This window comes from Drosophila serrata, unplaced genomic scaffold (assembly GCF_035046125.1).
Source record: "Drosophila serrata isolate PLE 108 unplaced genomic scaffold, ASM3504612v1 contig_347, whole genome shotgun sequence".
Taxonomy (NCBI): Eukaryota; Metazoa; Arthropoda; class Insecta; order Diptera; family Drosophilidae; genus Drosophila; species Drosophila serrata.
The window spans coordinates 2,725,423-2,746,329 of record NW_028257245.1 but is presented as its reverse complement, the minus strand read 5'-3'; the positions used below and the strand labels follow the sequence as shown (position 1 = coordinate 2,746,329).

At 42.9% G+C, this 20,907-nt stretch overlaps 3 protein-coding genes across 3 annotated transcripts; 1 reads left to right on the top strand and 2 right to left on the bottom strand.

The window, feature by feature from the left end:
- Window positions 1-3,375: 3,375 nt before the first annotated feature.
- Window positions 3,376-4,851, bottom strand: Or43a (Odorant receptor 43a). Its single transcript, XM_020959723.2, has 6 exons — window positions 4,407-4,851; window positions 4,067-4,337; window positions 3,918-4,017; window positions 3,756-3,857; window positions 3,576-3,683; window positions 3,376-3,480 (listed from the first exon to the last, which is right to left on the bottom strand). Exons 1-6 carry the CDS (start codon window positions 4,849-4,851, stop codon window positions 3,376-3,378), a joined length of 1,131 nt encoding a protein of 376 aa, XP_020815382.2.
- Window positions 4,852-9,269: 4,418 nt separating this feature from the next.
- Adk3 (Adenosine kinase 3) lies at window positions 9,270-12,034 on the bottom strand. The gene is made up of 3 exons (XM_020959536.2): window positions 10,836-12,034; window positions 10,596-10,751; window positions 9,270-10,324 (listed from the first exon to the last, which is right to left on the bottom strand). Exons 1-3 carry the CDS (start codon window positions 10,916-10,918, stop codon window positions 9,460-9,462), a joined length of 1,104 nt encoding a protein of 367 aa, XP_020815195.2. The 5' UTR covers window positions 10,919-12,034; the 3' UTR covers window positions 9,270-9,459.
- A 4,050-nt stretch (window positions 12,035-16,084) lies between these two features.
- On the top strand, window positions 16,085-17,574 carry Gadd45 (Growth arrest and DNA damage-inducible 45). Its single transcript, XM_020959703.2, has one exon. The coding sequence runs from the start codon at window positions 16,356-16,358 to the stop codon at window positions 16,854-16,856; it is 501 nt and encodes a 166-aa protein (XP_020815362.1). The 5' UTR covers window positions 16,085-16,355; the 3' UTR covers window positions 16,857-17,574.
- The last annotated feature ends 3,333 nt before the right edge of the window (window positions 17,575-20,907 follow it).

Genomic DNA, 20,907 nt, shown 5'->3' with positions numbered 1-20,907 from the left:
GCCGGCGAGGGATGGAGCTACCGTGTTTGCTCCGCCAGACAGTCAGAAATGCCGAAAATGTCTCCGCAACTGCGGGCTGCCGTTCGGAATTTTCCCAAAAACAGGCATTTCGCATTTGCAGTGATAATCAAAGGACCGATCAAGTTCTAGGCCTAGGGCGGCCACTTGAAGACAAACTTGGAGTCTGGGCCAAGTTAATGCCACCGCCGACAAATGGAGTTTTCCGTCTGCCTCGTTGCCTGTCCTTCTGGGTCTTAATTTTCCGCTTGTGGTTTTTTATTTTTGTAATTTTCTACTCTGCGGCTGGCTGCGGGGCAGAAGACACTCGGAGAGATAGTTGCTTGCCAGTGTAATTATCTGCTTATGCTTTCCTCCTTTGCCCCCATTATTGTTGCCTTTGTGGCCATATAAAGTTGTCGCTGTTTTGACATTTTCCTGGAAAGCTGCTTAGACAGCTCCTACTCCAGTTTCAGCTTCTCCTGGAGCTGGAGCTCCAACCTGAGCAAACGGAAATTGCACAGAAGCGGAAGTAATTGGCAGCGGCAGCCCGGCAGACAGCCCGAGCCCGAGGATGCCCCTCTAATTCGGTCTTGTAATTAGCGAAACTGTAATGACCTCTTTCTGGGACAACGCCAGACCAAACTCCAGAGCAATCGAATTGCGGTCGAAGCTCCTGGGCCACCGAAGTTGGCAATCTGTTTGCGTTGCACTTCAATTACTTGTTTCAATGCCGCAATTACCATTCATTTGGCCAGGCATAATGTGTCCTTGTCAACGCTGGCTTCTCTGCGGTCCTAGAAGATCTTTGCCTGCCGGAGGACCTCGTTGTTTGCACCTTTGCTTTGGCAATTTACACATGGCAATGGCAATAATAAATCAAAAGTGAAAATGCAAATATTTTCCAGGCAGCAGGCACCAGGCACCAGGCACCATGCACCAGGCACCATGCACCAGGAGGCAGCCAGACAAACATCCTGCAGGAAGCTAGACAATGTGGTTGTCCAAGAGCCTCGCAGGAGCATGGTGGGAGAGAGATTTATTGCAGGTGACTGCCGAATGTAGTGCATCGCTGTGGGTGAGTGCCACACACAGAGGCATCAATAAATAATTGGAAAATGAATGCTTTGCTTATGAGAGATTTCGCAAATGACCCAGCAGACAATGAATGGAATATTTGATGAACGAGTTGGAGGAGCGCCTAAGTGGTGGTTAGACCGACAACATCCGATGTTGTCCTTAGTTGGATGCCAACTTCCGGCACTTTGGGCACATCCCCTGCGAAACGCAAATTAAATTCCCTGAATCGACCGCAAAGTTCGGGGCATCAACTGTCGCCAAATGCCACAATTAAAATGAAAATTAACAGCGAAAGCAAACTGTCAATACAACTGTCACTCCCGACAGCCAGTTGACAATGGCAAATGAGCACGGAATACGGACTACGGCATACGAGTGCTCCGGAATAACCAGGACTACACATGGACATGGGGAGCAGCCAACGAAGCCACTTGGCGGGGCATCGAAATAAACTCATTACAGCAATTTATGCAAAATGCTCTCGCCGCAATTGGGAATCCATTTAAAATTGAAAATGCCACCGAAAAAAGGGCGCCCCACGCTTTGCCTGTTTGCCATGTTGTGGTTGCCCTTCCTGCCCCTCCTTTCTTTGTGTTTTGTGTTGTGTTTGCTGAGCTGCCTCCATTGATGCATATGAATTCAATTATAAAACAACGCCGCCTTAGAGGGCGTGTCTGGGAGGCGGAGGGGGCGTGGGAGTGGGAGGCAACCGCGACCACGAACTGTTCTCTAATGAAACAGTTTTTTGCCGGTGCCCGGGCACAACTTGTTAATTTTATGCAGCAGACAATGAGGACTCACAGGACACGATACTGTCAGGGTGTCTCTCCTTCATTCGGAGTGGCGCATTTACATTTCCGGCGGCATTTGCATATTGCCTGCAAAAAAATCAAAGGACCAGCTGGCAGGAGGAGCCAAAGGAACTATGCACAGGGAGAAAGGAAATAAAGACTCGAACATTAAAGTAATGCCTAAAAGTGGACTTCACAATATTATAAGTAAGAGCAGTCTTAAAAGGAATGAAATTCTGCAAAAAGTACCTCTGCATTTTCTCCCCGTGTAAACACGAAAAAGTGTAAGCCCAAAGGAAGTTCGGGCTCGTAGGCGTGTTCACCTGCCACCAAATGGCGGGCGGCAGGCAACATAAATAACGGCGCGGGGCACAAAATGCGAAACAAAAGGCGTTCGGCCGGCAAAGTCAACTGGTCCCCACTTGACACCTCATAATAAAATTAAGTATACGCCACTCGAGCCGAAGGATAGGAGCAGCCAGGGAGCCCAGGACCTCCGTCCGTGGCTGTGCTGTGTTGTTATTTATGCTCTCGCCAGGACGCCACAGCGTGCAGTCGTCCTTCTTTGAAGTTTATTTGCGTATTTCAAGTGCGCCTGCCGCTCATTTCAATTTTCCAAAGGGCGCCCATTGTTGTTTTGCTCCTGTTTCAGTTGTCCTGATGATGTTTATGGTGCCGCTGTTGTTCCTGCTGCCGCTGGCAATTGTTTAACTAGTTGGTGTCAGTTATAATGAATTTTAAATTAAGTTGTTATTGCCGTAGAGCGGGAATTAGGCGATCCTTCGGCAGCAGGAACAGGAGCCGCAGAGGCAGTTTATTTGCATAATAAAGGACAGGACACGACTAATGTTAATTAAATTGCAGCAGACAACAACTAGCTTTTTGGGCATTTTAATTAAAAGCGCAAGCCGACAGATCGCTTAAATATTTAAATTCGATTCTGTTCAGCCCAAAGATATGCCGGGGAACATGTACAGAGCTCTGCCTAATTCCATTGAATCAATATCAACACTAATTGCTCGGATGGCCGAAGGCCAAATATTTACTTATTCATATCGTTGCGGAACATCTGTCTTTACCAAAATTGAAAACCATCTCAGCCGCAAATCTCCGAATCCTTTGATATTCGTAAGTCATACTTTTGGGCGAACAGAAAACTCACTCTCCCTCCTAGTCGCTATTTGACTTTATTCCGAGCACTACATTTTCTGCTTTAATCTACAATCTATTTTGTGTAACAATCTAAGAAGCCAATTCTAAAGCATTTCTCTCCTCGTGCAGCAAACTATTTGCATGCCAGCCAGGAGCCAGTAGCCAGGACTCCACTCCGGGACTCCGATTAAATCCTTTCAAACGACAACCATATGCAAATGCCAAACAGCCAGGACCACAGGCAACAACAACTTTGTGCATTACTCGGATTGCTGGGTGAAGTGAAAAGGAATTGGAGAGCGCTGCAAAGGGTCCTGGGAGGCCGAAGGGATGCTGGTTTTTTCGGTCGCTCAGCTCATTTGCTGGTGACTCCACGCAACATGGTGAAGTAGGAGTAGGACGCGTTCAGCAGACTCTGAAACATGGCCAAAGTCATGGGGTAAACGTTGCCAACTCTTATCTGCCGGATGAAATGGAGCGCACCGCACCCGAAATGGGAATGGATTAGAATCAGGAGCCCGCAAATGAAATGCATTCACGTTTCCACCAACCCACCTCCAGGGGACGCTGCGTCTGCATCAAGAAGATCAGGAGGGTTTTCCGAAACCGAATCCTGGCCTCGTACCAGGGCACATTGTACACAGCCTCCGCCACTCGGTTGTTCTGCAGAAAAAATAAAATACGAGAGTACTTTGGAAAATAATTACGCTTCAATTTAAAGCCTTTCGTGATCACCTCGAGGCTCAGGTCGTTGGCCCGATTGTAGTAAGTGAACAGGACATACAACATGGTGAAAATGTACATCACAATTGAAATGACTTGGGTGGGAGAAGTAATCTAGGAATAACCAAAAGATTTCTCAGCAACATGACTATATAGAACTTTATAAAACCATACAATGTTTAGGCAAAAGAGCAGCATGCTGATTATAGATCCAAAGATAATAGCTTCAGCGGCTAATATATTAGTAACCAGTGCGTTGAGTTCCCTCACATATCTGAAATGGAAGAAGCTTAGCTGTTGGTCACTCCCGGAAGGATTCTCACCGCATAACCCGGATGTGATAGCGAATGCAGGAGGTCAACATGCGTAGACGGAGCTCCTCAGATTGCTCCTTGCCCCCGATCTGTTCCAGTCTTTGGACAAGGATCTGCAGCATGGCTTTGCCAAAAATGGTCAAGCCAGCAAAGAGGCTAACAAACGGCATATACATCATGGAAAGGAGCAGGGGCGAAGGCAACTGGGTCAAGTACACCACCTCGTAAACGGGTGAACGAGTCATGTTTACTCCAGGAATGGCTACGCCAAAGGGATGAGCTGAAGGACAGTCAAGAAGCGGTTCCCTGTACATAAGAAGGATTAAGTTAGATGCGAGACGGTACGAACCTCTCTCCTCTCTGAACAGCGGCGAGATCAGGGCCCCGACAATGTCCAGGAACGAGGCAGTCAGATTCAAGATGGCCAAACGCCGTGCCTCGCGCTCTGCTCCTCGCAGGATAACCCGGCCCCGCTCGTCAGTAGAATCGAAAATCGATTGGAATAGAATGTAAAACTGGGCTAGGAACTTCTCGAACTGGACGCGCTTGATGATGACCAGCCACGTGCGCATTAGGGCATTGAAAATGGCCGAGAAGAAGAACATGTTCAGGATGAAGGCGGGCAGGTCACCCCACATGCGCAGCAGATAGAAGAACTGCATCAAATTCGATACCATCACGGGCAGGACGAAGGCAAACTTGCGCCAGTTGGTGGCCGGAGTGGGATACAGCACGGCCAGGTAGCGCCACATTCGCACATTGATGCCCACCAGTCCAATGTCCTCGATTGCCATTTCTGCTTAGATGTACTTACTCCAATTCCGATTTCAATTCAGATAGAGATTCCTATCCCTCTTCCCCGGCAGATCCACTTCAAACTGTGCCGCAAAGTGCTGAGCAAATGTCTTTTATTTCGCGCCGATTGCCGCCCTCCATCGAGGAAGCCAATCTCTGTGGTGGCAGTTGACAATTTAAATGGGATTAGAACAGGAGACGGGAGTGAGAAGTGCTTCTGGGATTGGGATTGGGAATGGGAAGTGAGGGTGGGAACAGAAGCCATTTGGCAATTGTCGTTGCGTAGTCTATAATTTAGCTAATTGGCCAATGATGAGTGTAATGTAATTGGATTGCAAGTCGCATTCCCATTGGTTCATAGGCTGCGCGGATATTAGAACCTCAGGGAGATATTTTCATTAAAAGTGTCATTACAGATATGTACAATTTAGATATTTTATACTTCAAGGTTAAAAGCTAGTTATTTCTAGACACCTTACAATGTTAATTTAAATGTCTTGGTATACGTTAATGGTCTGATATGTAATACTTAGAATGGAAAAGGTAAAAGTTTAGTTTAATAATTTGAATAAAGATATATTAGTAAGGCTTCGTAATTTCAGGATAAAACTATCTAAAACTACTTAGCAAAATGTAACAAAACATTAAACAATCACGTTTCTTTACATTTCCCGATATATATTTTACTTATTTTATTTTTATACCCTTGCAGGGTATTATAATTTCAGTCAGAAGTTTGCAACGCAGTGAAGGAGGCACCTCCGACTATATAAAGTATATATATTCTTGATCAGGATCAACAGCTGAGTCGATCTAGCCATGTCCGTCTGTCCGTCTGTCCGTCTGTCCGTTTCTACGCAAACTAGTCTCTCAGTTTTGAAGCTATCTGAATGAAACTTTGCAGTTAGTCTTCTATATACTCTCACTCGTATATATGTCGGAACGGGCCGGATCGGACGACTATATCATATAGCTGTCATAGGAATGATCGGAAAAGTTTTACAAAAAAAATTATAAAATTTTTAGTTTTCAACAGAATTTGATCAAATTTGAGATATAGCCATTTCATATTATTCTACAATTTTGTGTAAAATTTTATGAAAATCGGACGACTATATCATATAGCTCCCATAGGAACGATCGAGAAATTAATTCAATTAATAAGTAGAACATTTTCAGTTTTCAACAGATTTTCATCAAATTTGAGATATAGCCGTTTCATATTATTCTACAATTTTGTGTAAAATTTTATGAAAATCGGACTAATATATCATATAGCTCCCATAGGAACGATCGAGAAATTAATACAATTAAATTTATAACTTTTTTAGTTTTCAGCTGATTTTCATCAAATTTGAGGTATAGCCATTTTATATAAGTCTTAAATTTTGTGGCAAATTCCGTAAAAATCGGACGACTATATCATATAGGTGCCATACACACGATCGTTTGATGTAGAGAAAAAATGCAAATCTGTGAATGTAAAACTGCAAATATAATATGTATAGGTGAATGAAATGAAAGCAGGTATTACTTCATTGTTTTTTAACACAAATATATATAATTTATATTGTATGGATTCCTATTCATAGAAGTTCTATCTGCAAGGGTATATAAACTTCGGCGTGCCGAAGTTAGCTTCCTTTCTTGTTTAATTGTTAAATTCTACCATTCCCGATTTCTTGTCTTTAATGAATGGGTTTCCATCGCTGATTACTTTAATATATTCCCATTGAAATCAAGCTCATTCCGTGGCAAAATGTAAATCCCCATTTAATTTGGCCATCGATTCTGCCTTTATACTCCTTCCTTCAATCTCACCCCGGAAATCCCCATCCGGAGCGGTCTTCCATGGTCCGTCGCACAGGCAGTCAAAAAGCCAACGAGCCGCTAACGTGGCCAGTCAGACACTCGGATGGCGGAAAGGGACAAACTGGGGACAGGTTGGACGGTCTGGAGCGATGGCTGGCATGACTTATTAAACAATAAAACCGGATTATCCGCAAACAACTGGGCAAACATGCCAGAGCCAAATATTTTGGCCTGGCCGCTTATCATGCAAACGCGTGGGACGACGACCACGAAGCCAGGAAGGCAGGAACAGGAACCGAGTCCAGTTCAGACACAACACACACAACACAACACAAAAAAGGAAAAAACAATATAAAAATCAACAAGCGACCGACTGGCAACATAACATAATTCAGCAACAATGCTGGCTCAGCAAATATGGCGAAGGAATTAAAATGGGCCAGGATGTGCCACCCGGCCAGAAAGGAGTCCAATGCCAATGCCAATGCCAATGCCAAGCCCATAAAGGCACACATTATGGCCACTTAACCGCGCGTTATGCCGCAAAAAGGCAAAAGGACAAAGCCAAAAGGCAAAGAAGGTTCGGCCCTGGCGGCGTATGCGCAATATTTTGTGCAAACATACTCTCGGGCTTGTGGGAGGGAGACACGGGTCACGGGGCGGGGGGGCGTGCAAATATGCAATGTCAGTTACAGCTGCCCCATTTGGTTGCTCATACGCAGCGTTGCACATAAATCAAAAGGTGGCAAGGCAAACCTTTTGTGCATTTCCCCTCAACAGCAACAATAACTACACTCGTAAAAAATATAATTACTGTTTTCGGGAAGCAATAGAATTATTTATCTAACAATATAGTGTAAGATGCGTAACACTTTACCATTTACTTGCAACACAAAACGTATGAGTGATACCCGTATTACTCGATTTCATAAAACCCATTAAATATATTTTGTTTTCAATACTTTCTCCACTAATTGATTTAAAACCCTTTCTCTCAGTGCTCACTCTCCTTGATTATCCTGGCAGTAGCCATTTTTGAAGCACAATTTATTATAAATTAAAATGCTAAACAGGGCAAATGAGGACATTTAATTATCACATGCTAGTGAGGATCTTAGTCTGGATGCGGTCCATTGCCCAGAAGACACATCAAAGGGATAGGGTTAGGCCAAAGTGCCTGTTAACCCCATAAACCACACGATGACATTAATTACGGACCCAACACAGGACTGGCATTGGCATTGCCACAGCCAGAGCAGGGAAAGCAATCGGAGGGGGGCGGAAAATGGTACTCCGGATCCCTGGCAGGATGGTATAAAATTAATATCGAGTAATTAACAGGGCAGGGAGTTTTAGGGGCCGTGATTTAAGCCCCTCTCGATACACTCGATTGGGTGGGCGCGTCAATATTGACTTTGCCACATTCTCACTGCCATTCTCTGGGCCTCACTTAGCCGGCTTAAGCAGCCTTTTTCCAATTAGGCAGCTCACTCACAGCCATGTCCGGGATTGGCCTTTAAAGTGTGGACTTCTTTACAGCATCCTGCGGCATCAGCTGGTCTTGGCCCTGCTTACACAAGCATGCCTAATGCGGCTTAGTTTTTGTTAACGATTCGCAAACAAGAGTGTGTGTCAGTCCACCCCCACAGCCAGTACAAAAGCGGAACCAAGTTCGATGGCGAGTTCCATTATTGACTGACTCTGAGTGAGTCTGGTGTGTGGGCGGCCACTGTACGTGCCCACAAGATGTACCAGATGAGTAAGCCGGCCCATGAAAATGAGTATCGTTTGTTTGCGGATAATAAAGCATCTGAAAGAATGTTTGCCGTCTCACAAAAGATAACTTTTCGGGGATCTCTGAGGGATTTAGCAAATGATAACAACATCGCATGACGATTCACACAACGGTGGAAACCCCTGGGAACTCCGCCGATCGAGTGAATAATGCAAAGGCATTAATAAGCCAATCGAGGTCGAACAATAAGCAGCGGTGTATATAAGCTTTCACTGGACAGAGAATTACAAAAATACTCATACGAAAATATATAAATTTTATGCTTTGTTGTCGCATTAAATTACTTTCCATTTATACTTTAATATTGGTATTACCAACTAAAGCATTTTATTTCGATTTCCTTGAAACCTATTCAGACATAAATCATGTTGGATGACCTACCTCAGTCGTTTCTCTTGAATCTATATTTAAACGCAGAAAGCAGTGTGTTCCGGTGATTTCATAGCATCACTTGATAAGATGTGGGCACATGGACTAAATACTTCTAAATTAATGTGTTTTTTATCTCAGAGAGCTCTAGCCAAGGTCGGCGCAAGTGTTCCCTATATACACTCATCATATTCAACCCATTTCCAGATGCATCATAAAGGGGAGTCTTTATTTTTTGTTCCCTTTCTCTCTTTCATATAGTATATTATTTATTTGCGTTGATTCACATCGAATATATTTAGAATTATCAATGTGAATATGTTATTTTTTTAGAGTTGGGATCGAATGTGGACTTGTGAATCATTAATCTATGATGTTTTCTGAAGTAAAATAGCAATATACATCACCGAAATGTAAGTTTAGAAAACCCCTTCTGTTATCTTTGTTTGGTCACAAAATAAATCATTTTTATTTAGTCAACTTACGACTAAGTTCATTGCTTGAGTAAAGACCTGAATGAGTGTTATCCTAAGTAAGGAGATTAACCGAATAATTACGTACTAAGAGTCTACTTTGGTGCTTGATTGTGCGCTCTCTGAGATTAAGGCAAATTCAGGTAGATTCTACCGATCTACGGCAGGTTGCATCCCACCTGGGTGACGACCTTGGCGGCCACATTGGACGCCATCCGAATGCATTCGCCCAGCGAACGCTTCTCCAGCCAGGCGTGCAGGAATCCGGCAACAAAGGCATCTCCTGCGCCAGTCGAGTCCACCAGCTCATCCACTCGCTGTGCCCGATAATCCTCGAAAGTGATGGGACCTGCAGGAGCCAGCTCCTCCACATAGTTGGTAATCACCTGGACACCGGCACTGCCATTCGTCACAAAGATGACCTTGGGACCGCTGCCTTGCAGTAGGTGCTTAGCCAGTTCGTCCACGTTTCCGAATCCTCCGGCAGCCTTTGCCAGGGCCTCGAACTCCTGTCGGTTTCCAAAGACAAAGAAGGCCAGACGGGCTAACTTCAGCATAGCCTGGGGATTTTCCCGCACAATATAGGGCGCACTGAGATTCAGGGCCAGTCGTCGGCGCTCCCTCACCAGGTGCTGCACTATATAGTCGCACACGTCGCTCCTCTGGGGCACGAAGAAGCCCTCCAGGTACAGGATCTGTTTGCGCTCCACAGGTCGCAGGAAACTCTGGCCCTCGTGGCTAACGGCGTGACTCAGTGTCTGCACCTGGAACTGAGCCGAAGCACCGATGTTGGCATATAGCGTGGGGTTATCTTTGTACATCAGGCAGACGCACTGGCCCGTGTGCGCCTCCTCCACGGTCTGTAGTCGCGCCTCGATGCCTCGCTCCCGAAAGATACGTCGCAGCTCCTCGGCTTGCTTGTCTGAGCCAACGGCGCCAAAGAAGAGGGCATCCGTGCCGAGCTGCTTCAGGATGCGGGCTGTGTTAAGGGCTGAGCCACCAGGATTTGTGAGACACTGAGAGCTGGAAGGGATTACATATAAATTAGAATTTATGTTATAGGAAGAAGATTCGTAAGTGCGATTAGTAAGCATTAGTTAGGTAGTAATACATATATCAAAAATATAATGTTGTTAGGGGTATAAAATATAATCAAAGCATAATAGCTTTGTTTTAAAACTGATTTGGAATTATCTGAGAGTTTTACTTGAATAATACGGAAACCTTTTACAAATTCAAATCAAGATCCAAGCGAACTGCGCACTTTTAAAGAATGTATTAAGACCAAGCTCACCTCTCTGAAGCCTCTGTGGCCAATTGATTGAGTTTTTCAATATCCAACTCTCCCTTGGAACCCAGCTCGAGGCCATAACGCTCGAGAAGCTCTGGATCCTCCAGCTTAACCAACCGGTCCAAAAGAACGTTGCCAAAACAGATCACTTTGCGAGGCCTGAAAAGATGTGGGGAAGTCCGGAAGTCAGATGGAAAAGCTCAAGTTTGGGGAAACTTTCCCCAGTTCGAACTGGGAACTCACGTGTGGAAAGCCCCTTGCGTGTCGTCGTCATCGCCGGCCTGGCCCCCGAATATTTTCTCATAGACGTAGCTCAGGTACTCCATTGTATGCAAAAATTAACGCTCAGCCGGGACTTTTCGCGTTCTATTTGCGATATGCGATAAAAGGCAGAAACTGCGACTGATCCAATCCGATCCGAGATGCGATGTTTTCGTCGGATGGCTGAGAACTGAACTGAACGCTCGGTCCGGTTTGGTGCGCTGCTTTTATCTCGCTCGCGCCGTCGTGTTTTTCCCAAGTCTACCCATTTCGGGCAATTAGTTCGTCCAACTTCATTTGGCTTTGTGCGGCGGCTTACAAATATTGCTTTTTCGTCTCTTTTGTGCCACTTCGCATTGTTCTTATTGTGTTTTTTTTTTCCTTTCTTGGACGACTTCTTGACTTTGACGGGGACTTTCAAGAGCACGGAGCCAGAGCTTTTGGCCTTTCGTCGTGGTAGCTCTTGTTTTTGTCCTCCTCCTTTCTGCCGTTGTGTTGTGTAACGGAACTAATGGCTCTAACACAAAGTTTAACTCGAAATGTCATCCACTTATCCCTAATGACTTTATCGGCTGACTTGTGCCAAGTAATTGTTTGGTTGAATTACATAAATTATCTGTTCTATTTTAATATTGTTACGTTTGGCAACACTGGATTGGTAATGTGAACAGCTGCTCGTTTGTTTTTGTTTACAGCCAGCTGGGCCGGCGGAAAAGCTTCACCGGCTTATCCATGGAAGAGCAAGTTAACTGCTAGGCTTTCAGAGCGAGAGAGCGGAGAGCGAAGCGAGCTTTGACATCAGGGTTGTCATTAGACGTCACAGAAACGAAGTGACAGTTGGGAATTTAAATGAGTTTCGAAGGAAAATATCAGATAAATACATATTTGTATATAAAAGAGCGAACAACAAATATGTTTGCAAATGAGCTTTCTGCAAATTATAATTTAATACAAAAAAAAGGGATTTTAAATATTTTTAGGAGAAGAAAAATATAAAAGAAATAAGTAATTTATAGTAATAAGTTCAAAAAATAAAATAAATAATATTACATTTATTATGTATTGACTTTTTATAATTTTATTTTATCCTTTAAATATTTAGCCTCTAAATTTTGTTTCGAGCCAGTAAAGCTTACACCAGCTATCTATTTAATGAAATAAAAATAAAATTTGTATTTAATGAAATAAAATACTCATCTTTTACTAATTATAAATTATAAAGAAAAACTCATTTAATAGAAAGAAACTGCAAGTTATGTTTCTATAACAAATATTATCGTGTTAAAAATACAACCTCCAATGAATCAACAAATTAATTTAATTGTTTTCTCTTCTCCAAATATGTACATGTTTGCGACTCCCTTTTATTTCACCAGATTCTTAAAAACCGGTTTCATATTTTTGCTTATTCTGCACTGCAATTATGTGTACCTCTTACCACCATAAATGGGAAGAAACATTTCGCCAGCGGACGAAAGTCAATGGCAAACATTTCTCAAACTCATTTGGGGCAAGATAATGCTTAATAAAGCAGGGAGGTACTTCCCAGCTCAAATCCCCAAGTGGGAGTGGAGTGGGGAAAAAGTACCAGAGATCGAAAAAATCACAGCCTTGCTAAACTGGGGCTTTCTGGCGGAGAACCATAGTGGTTATCAGGGTTTTTCCCAGACTCAACAGCACCAAAGGGGAAATCCCCCAGCATAAGTAGCTGCATCGCATGGCTGCACCAAGAGCCGGTTCTGCTTAGTGTTGGTGCACGTGATGTATCTTTGAACAGTAGAGGTCAAGAAAATAGCACGAAATGACAAAGATGATAAATAAAAAATAAAAAACTATAAAACCTTAATGGGTTGAATGTCTTTAAGATATAAAAATATCTTTGATTTTTTTCCTTTAAATAAAGAGAATCTTCTTTTAAGACATATCCAAATAAGATGAAAGCTCAAATAATCTAATTCGTTAATGATATTACATATTCTATATAAAAACTTAAAAATATTTTGAAATTTTTTATTTTTTCATTACAATACCGAAAATTTGTAGTATAAATATTCCATAAAAATTAACTATAATTTTCTTTATAATTAGTAAAAACATCTAAAGATGTAATTAGATTGCCTTGTGAAACATAATACATACTTCCCATTCGCCGTCGACAGTGGTTTTATTTTTGACCACGGCTGTTTGTAAATTTATTTACTTACATACATAAACATAGTATGTATGCTCTTGCCGGCAACAGTTGGTGACCAACTGCAGGTAGGACAGGTGTGGACTTTGGACCGGCTTTGAAAGCCGAATGCGGCTCAATGCAAACACTTTTTCGGGGAAACTCTTGAAACCAGTTCGCACTCTCTTTAAGCTTTGACTCACGTCGGCACTTGAATCTTGGACCGGGCCAGTTTAGTGCCATGCTATCGTGACTCAGCAGATGGGCATTCGCATCCATATCCATATCCACGCACCGATCACCAATATTCCACTTGCATTGTCACTTGCACCAGGCCATGTGTCGAGGGCATGTTGCACACATAACAGGGTGGCGTGGTAAGGGGATAGTGCTGCCATCGAAAAAGGCTAAAAATATCAGAAATTTATTATATTAAATATGCAGCTTTGACGTCTGGATTGACCTACACGAAACATTCATATTCTCACGTTTGCTATAACATCAGAATACCGGGGCATTACACTCTATAAAATCTTGGGAAACCGTCACACAGGGATTTCAGTTACTTGTGAAATGAATATTCCTAACGCATTAAAACACCATTTTATGGTCTTTGTTTATTTAAATTTATGCACTTGTAAATATCTTGTAATTTCCCAAAATAAAATATTTATACAATGTATTAAAGTATTAATTAAAATTCAAACAATCAAGCAAAGTAATCTAATTACAAAATGTACTTTTGATTGATATCCCATGATACTAGAGGCAACCTGACCTTTCCAAAGAATGCGTACCATGCCCAATCTGGCTTGAAAACCCCCATTTGGTCACCTCTCCCCCCTCGGGGGAATGCTTTGCCCAGGTTCATTGGCCACTTTCGAGGCGAATTTGGCGCGCAAATTGTGGTCTGAGTCGGCAGTTTTCCCTTTGTGCTGCACTTCTACCCTCCGATCCAATTGTTTACTACAATTGTTTATGTTTTTGGTGCCCGCATAGGTCAGTAATTACTGAGCTGAGCGGGGAGCTGGATGGGTAGTAAAAATTTATTTAAATCTGTTTACATATGTCAAATGGGATATTTTTCCAACTCAACAGTTTTGGCTTTGGGGGAAGTTCATTGATTTCATATTTTCGCTGTTTTTCAACTTATTATTTTTTATACTTATTTTAACCAATTTGAATTTCAACACTTGTTGTTCTCCCCTTTCAGGAAGTTCGTTAAACTTTTGCAGAATATTTGCAATGTTGTGTGAAATTCAGTTTCAGTGGGAATAAATGGGGCGATTTTTTTTTTTTTTTTTTTTCAATTTTCGGGATTTGGAAGTACAGTTGCTTTAGTTGGGAGTTGCACAATTTTATTTTGGTCTCTTAATAAGGAAAGCAGTCTTATATTGGGGAGAGTTTGTTTTATTTCAGATCTTAAATAAATATAAGAGTTCCCATAACCTATTTTTCGAAAGGTAAGGCCGAATGGACTTCAACCTGGCTTTACTATTTACTTTATATTTAAATATTACACTTAATATATTATATTAATATGTTGATATCCACTAATATTTCGAGCTACCCTCCCCGAAATGTTATTGTTTTCAATTTCCCTGCTTGTTCAGCAGTTTGTTCAACCCACAAAAAGCGTAAACTACGAGTATCACTCATATCGTATCGAGTACGTGTCTTTGGGCAGGTGCTATTTATAACTCAGGTGGTCCGACACAACAATATGCAAAGACCACAAATTCGCCAACTTATGCTTGGCGCATCAAAATAAAGTCGATATTGAAAGTAATTAATCACTGAAAGTGCATTATGATGGGGGTAAGCTCAGGGGAACCTCAATACCGAATGGCGTAGTTCCCTCAGCGAGGTTCAATTGATAAAATTCGGGCCAGAAATCGCAGCTACCGATATCGACACGTTCACACGTGCTGGTGTAAGCGGCTGGGAATTATGAAAAGAATAATAATAATGGAGCGACGCGATAAATTGATTAGCAGCAGCCTCCGTTGTGCTCGGGGGCACTGGGAGTTCGATTCTGTTTGTCCAAGTGTCTGGGAAAAGTTCCAAAAAAAGATTCGGCATGAGCGCCAGTTCACAGAAATAAAATTACGGCGAATCCATTTCATTTTCGTTAAGTAAGGTCGTTCGTTAATCATACGCCCCGCAGTACGGCCATCAAGTCTACGCCGCGTTGGTCGGACAACTGTGAATTACTTGACTAGTCAGGACCTGTTGATCACCTGCTGGCAGAAAGCCAATCTTAACCCTTTACAGAAAATAGAAAATTAAATACAATACTATTTGCTGTTAATATAATTTTAAGGAGAGCTCATAATTTGATTTATTAAAAGTTTAAGGTTATAAAATTAAATAAAAATAAGGCATTCGTTTTGAATAAAAAATAATTTATCTCTTTAAACCAGGTGTATTTGTGTCACTTTGTCTTTTAGTGGGTTAATTGGTCCATTCATAAGATTCACATGAAAAGCTCTTAGCGGAAAATTAAGGAAAACCGTTCAAGTTAAATTTATTGGCAGATGCGTAACACTTTGCGTGAAATGCGATGATTAAATTTTGGCTCGCTTCAGACAGAACGTGTTTGCACATGTTTTTTCCAGCGAAAGATAATAAAAATTCAACTCTTAACTTAAGGGAGCCACTTTCACACTTTTTTTTAACTTAAACACAGATATAATATTTAACACTCAGTGTGTGTGTGCGTGGGAGAGTCAGATCCAGAGTTGCACGACCTCGATTAAAAGACACCGAAAATCCAACGAACTGCAGTTGCAACCCATGGAAAGAAACCCCAAGACCCGCTAATTGCTCCCAAATGAACGGAAATCTTTTCGGGCAAAAAAAAATACATTCAAAAGAGTGGCAAAAAACCCAAATTCGCTGAGCGCAGCGGAAAAGAGCGCCGTCGAAGAGCGCGCGCCCCCACGGCAAAAGCTCTCTGGGGAGCTCTGGGGAGCCACGCTCTCGCGTTTCTGATGAAATTCAATGGAATTGCCAGGCGGCTGAGAGCGCGGCTATAAAAGCTCGTGCTCCCCAACTGGCGGCATTCATTGTGAAATTGAAACTCAAAATTGAAAAATCGCGGACGGAACTAAAGCGGAACGCCAAGCGCGGAAAGAATTTCATAATCAAAAGTTAATCGCAAGCCACGCAAATCAGTGCCAGCACCAACAAATAAAAAAGTGCGAAAAAGCCACATACAAACAGCAAAAACAAAAATCCACACAGAAACAGTGTCAAGCCAAGTCGGAGCTAACAGCTCGAAAATTAATCAAACACCACACCACACAAAACCACTGGATTATAACAACAAAATGGTCGTCGAGGATACCTGCATCATGCACCAACTGGACCGCGAGCTCGAGATGGAGCTGAACATCGATCTGGCCATGGAGTGTGCCCCCATCGGGCACACCGTGAAGGCGGCCCTGCGCCGGGCTTATAGCGAGTCCCGGGTGATCGTGGGCCTGTCCGCCGCCATCAACGTGCTCTCCAAGTCACCGGAGGGCTCGCTCTTCTGCCTAATGGCCGTGCCCAAGGACGGCGACTCCGCCACCCACATGCACGAGGTGCTGCTGGAGGCCTTCTGCTATGAGAACGACATCTATGTCATCAAGGTGGACGACGCCACCAAGCTGAGCCGCATTCTCGGCCAGGAGACCGTCGAGTCATGCTGCCTGGTCCAGAAGGTCTGGGACTCTGCCGACTCTGACGACGAGGAGCAGCTGACCAAGGCCGAGAGCCAGCTGGTCGACTACTGCGAGGCCCACTGGGACGCCCCCAAGCATCCCATTGTCCAGCTGCCCGCCGTGTAGATGCCGCTGTTGCCGCTACCTTTAATTGAACAAGCCCGAGCACAGTGGGCCAGCCGAGGTTAAAACCAGCTAAAAACACAATGAGGAGCAACCAGTATCCCAAAAACCAGTTGCTGGGGTTGATGCACCCGAACGTCTTGGACAGTTCCCGATGGGAAACCGACGATGAGGGATCGCCCCGTATATACGTACATATATGTATAGGATATATATATAGCCTAACGGTACGCGCATAGAGGGAGGAGGAGCAGCAGCGCCTTGGCGGACAATCGAAACTGAAAGGCGACCTTCGGGTTGTGGAACCTGCAGTCGAGATACCCGCGGAAGTTGCATACATACACCCAACACAGCATCTTAAACACACACACACAGCGGCGCGTGACCAGCTGCCGCCTGACACAAACACACACTACGTATACGCAATTTGCCTTTGTATAATTTGTTCGCCTTAAGCGACGCGCAAATTTGCTGATAATGACAATTATTCTGTACGCCGTAAATTGTAAATTACCTCTAAGAGGAGAGCAGCGAAGTACGCTGGAATTGCGTGTAGCATTTAAAGTTTTGTTATGTTAGCTTTTCCCCAAAACAAGATGTAATACAAAAAAAAAAAACAAACAAAAAAAACAAGAAAAAAATGTTATTTAATTTTAAGCCAAAAATTAAATTTAAAAGATTTTTTTGCATCAAAAAAATAAAAATCAAAATCAAATCAAAACTTTCTCAGTCTTGTTATTTATCCGACAATTGCAGCACATTCTTTATCGGTTTTTAGCAATTCTTCTTTGACGTCAATGGGGGCAAATCCCTTGGATATGGAACTGCAGCCGACTCATCAATCTTTTGCATAAAAGCAAAATAACAAAGCCCCGGGTTTCCCCGGCAAGCGTGCCCTGCATATATATATATATACATATGTATATTTTATATATGGATGTGGGTCGCTTATCAGGCGAATTCTCGGAACCTGGGACACGCAGAACTGGGGAAAAAAAGAGTCTGAATTCGGAACTAATAAGTTTCCCCAGAGATCTGTTTCATAAGATTCGAGCGTGTGCCCAATCTTCTCATGCAACTGTATTCACTTTTCAGGTAATCGTTTGCTAATGAGATAACAGGTGTGAAACCCCTCAGTTTACCATCTAATTTGCTACAATCAGTGATCAGTACAAAGGAACTTAATATTATAGGAAAATCGTTGTCAAAATTGTCCCATATGGTGAAATGAACTATCAGGCGCCTGAAAGGGTATCATAAATACGGTCCGTGGGACAAATAACTTTAACACTGCCAATTAGTACATAAACCAGTACCACTTGATAATTTCCAATGGAACAAACAAATAGTATTTATTTTTAGGACTTCCTAAATAATAATTGCAGACTTAAACTTGCCAAACTCGATATCTCCGTAACCAGTTATCGGTGAGCGTATCGTACATTCAATGTGCTAACTCTATAAAAGCTAAAACAAATAGAAACTACAAATATATGTACTAGGCTAGCCTTAATGTTCAAGTTGAAGTGCAAAATAATTAAAAGCCAATTAATTAGGAAACCAATAGGCAATGATATACGCCCATCCTGATCACATTATATCGGAACACGTCCTCAATCATGGCAATTGACTTAACTATGTCGGCCAGACGGATGTTAATCAATGCCAGACACCGCACAATGTCAGTTTAATGGACAGAAGAGACAAAAGATAGCTCAGCGACTTGGTGAGAGGAGCATGCGACTAGCTCGTGCCGTGGGAAAATCACTGGAAAAAAGATTGCCACTGATTAGGACTATTAACATGGAACTTTTAATGGTCAAGGCATAGGTCAGTTAGGCAGAAAGTCTGGGCACGATTTTTTTTGGGGAAAAAGATGCGAACAAACTTTCCATCCAGAAATTAATTAACAATCGTTATGAGAAGAAGTTAATTATGCGAATAGGAATATTGTTCATGATTTCAGAAACATTAATAGACCAATATTACTATATATAAGTAACGTCGACTTTATCAACGATTTCTTTTTTATTTTATATTAAATCAAATATGAAGAAGAAAGCTAAATGCCAAGTCAAGTTTACCTACTTACTCTACTTTACAGGACACACCAAAATCATTTTGGTCCTTCGAGTCCGATTAAAGTTTAAAAAGGGTAATATTTATGATTAAAATATTAAGTAGTAGCTACATATCTGAATTTGTTTGTAAAAATATAAAGTACATTAAATAAACTGTATTATTCATTTTAAAATTCTATATACTTCGAAATTTAAATGATGTCCTGCCTCAAGAATAAAAAGCCTACAAATACATGTCATATCAAGGCGATAAGAACGTTCACATGACAAAAAGGGAATATATTATGTGTAGTAATTATTAATTATATAGTCAAGTCATGTGTTTGTCTTGCCACCTGGCATTAAGTATAAGCTGATCACACAAACTGCGCTTTGGATGCGTTTTTAGGTTGCACAATAGATGGGTAAAGCCAGTTTGAGGCGGTTCCAGGTCCCGACCGATTATGCCCCCCTAATTAGCGACCAAACCCATTGTCCCAGTAGATTAGAACAAATGTGTCTGAGAGCGTTTATATGGGCTAATTATCGGGTGTGCGGTCTGGACGGCTGATTTGCTATCCGCACAGATGTTATACAGGCGTTACCCCGTTAATCATCATCTGTAATTTACCCGCCACCTCGAATCCAGCGTGAATTCCAAAGAACTTGCCGTGTACCCAATGCCGACTCCAATCCAAGCAATCCAATCCAATCTGGCCCAGTCATGGCGCGTTGAGTAATGCCAAGCCATGCGGCCATTGACTGAACAATTGGAGTCGGCTTTGTGCGCTTGGCTTTCGCCTCGGAATCCGAATCCGAAGGGGGAAGTAAGTATATTGCTTTTGGCGACATGCAAATGCGATCGCCAAGCTTTGCACCCTGATCGCCGCTTCATATTTGCCCATTTACGGAATTGGCCAAAGAGCGTGACTTGGCGGGATTCCGAAGGCAGACTGGGGGACTGGACTGGGCCTGGGTGCAAACTCCAGCGATACAGAGATTCACCTCCGGCGGCGATGTCGTCGAAGGTAAATATGATTCATATTGAACGGTGCTAGCCCCGGCCAGCTGGAAATTAGCATAATTCTCAATGCGAGGCGTTCGTCAGATGCCGCTCGGAATACCCCCGGGCACAGATACAGATACAGATACATTTACAACCTGTTGCTGGCAAACTAGTTTTGGGTCCGCGCGACAAAGTCAAGTTCTCTCAGCCAAGTCGCTCAATTGCCGTTCATGTGATTGACATGAGCGCGTGCTACAGGCCCTGCGTGAAAAATCCCGCCCCTTGGGCCACAGGGGTCACTTCTTCGGAAGATTAAGTGCCAGTCTACCAAGATTTAGTTATTAAGAAGCCGCCCTCAATCTATTTAAGCCTCAGATCGGAGGCAAACATGTTGACTTTAGCTCAGATTGAAAACACAAAATATTGTTGTTATTATTATTATTTAAATGAAGAGTGTTTACGTTGAAGCTGCTTTTCTGTGGAACATTAAAATGCGCGGATTTCCCCGTAAGAGCTCAGCTGCTTATCACTGCCCTGAGCTCCAATCCGTACGATTATGCGGCGTAGAATTATCAGTCGGGACTTACGGAGAACCATACTGCGCATGGAACTGGGAATGGGACTGGGACCTCGGGGATATTAATATTAATACACGACATTTAGCAGTGGAAATCTCCAGTCCTGCACTGATAAACGACCAGAATTTCCGCACTTTAGCAGTAGTAAACGTATCAAATCGCCCGATATTTGTTTACTATAGTCTGCCCCCCCACAATAGCATTGAACTTTTCCGCAATCAATTGATCGCTGTGTGTGATTTCCCTGAGGGAAATCAGGGCTTGTCGACTTATGAATGAATCTTGTCGCTCGAAAACGGGTTTTTTTAATGGGGAAATTTTACAAATATACCCCGCTGGATCCACGGGGGATGCCGGCATGCAAATAAAGACTTAAGCCAGGCACTTTAGACACTTTTATGATGGCTATT

What these genes read in the sequence shown, in the direction of transcription:
- Adk3 (XM_020959536.2), bottom strand. Translation starts at nt 10,918, where the DNA reads ATGGAGTACCTGAGCTACGTCTATGAGAAAATATTCGGGGGCCAGGCC. An exon ending in ACGCAAGGGGCTTTCCACAC is followed by an intron (nt 10,752 to 10,835) that starts GTGAGTTCCCAG and finishes ACATCTTTTCAG; the next exon opens with GCCTCGCAAAGTGATCTGTT. An exon ending in GCCACAGAGGCTTCAGAGAG is followed by an intron (nt 10,325 to 10,595) that starts GTGAGCTTGGTC and finishes AATCCCTTCCAG; the next exon opens with CTCTCAGTGTCTCACAAATC.
- Or43a (XM_020959723.2), bottom strand. Translation starts at nt 4,851, where the DNA reads ATGGCAATCGAGGACATTGGACTGGTGGGCATCAATGTGCGAATGTGG. An exon ending in TATCACATCCGGGTTATGCG is followed by an intron (nt 4,018 to 4,066) that starts GTGAGAATCCTT and finishes CTTCCATTTCAG; the next exon opens with ATATGTGAGGGAACTCAACG. An exon ending in AGACGCAGCGTCCCCTGGAG is followed by an intron (nt 3,481 to 3,575) that starts GTGGGTTGGTGG and finishes TTCATCCGGCAG; the next exon opens with ATAAGAGTTGGCAACGTTTA.
- Gadd45 (XM_020959703.2), top strand. Translation starts at nt 16,356, where the DNA reads ATGGTCGTCGAGGATACCTGCATCATGCACCAACTGGACCGCGAGCTC.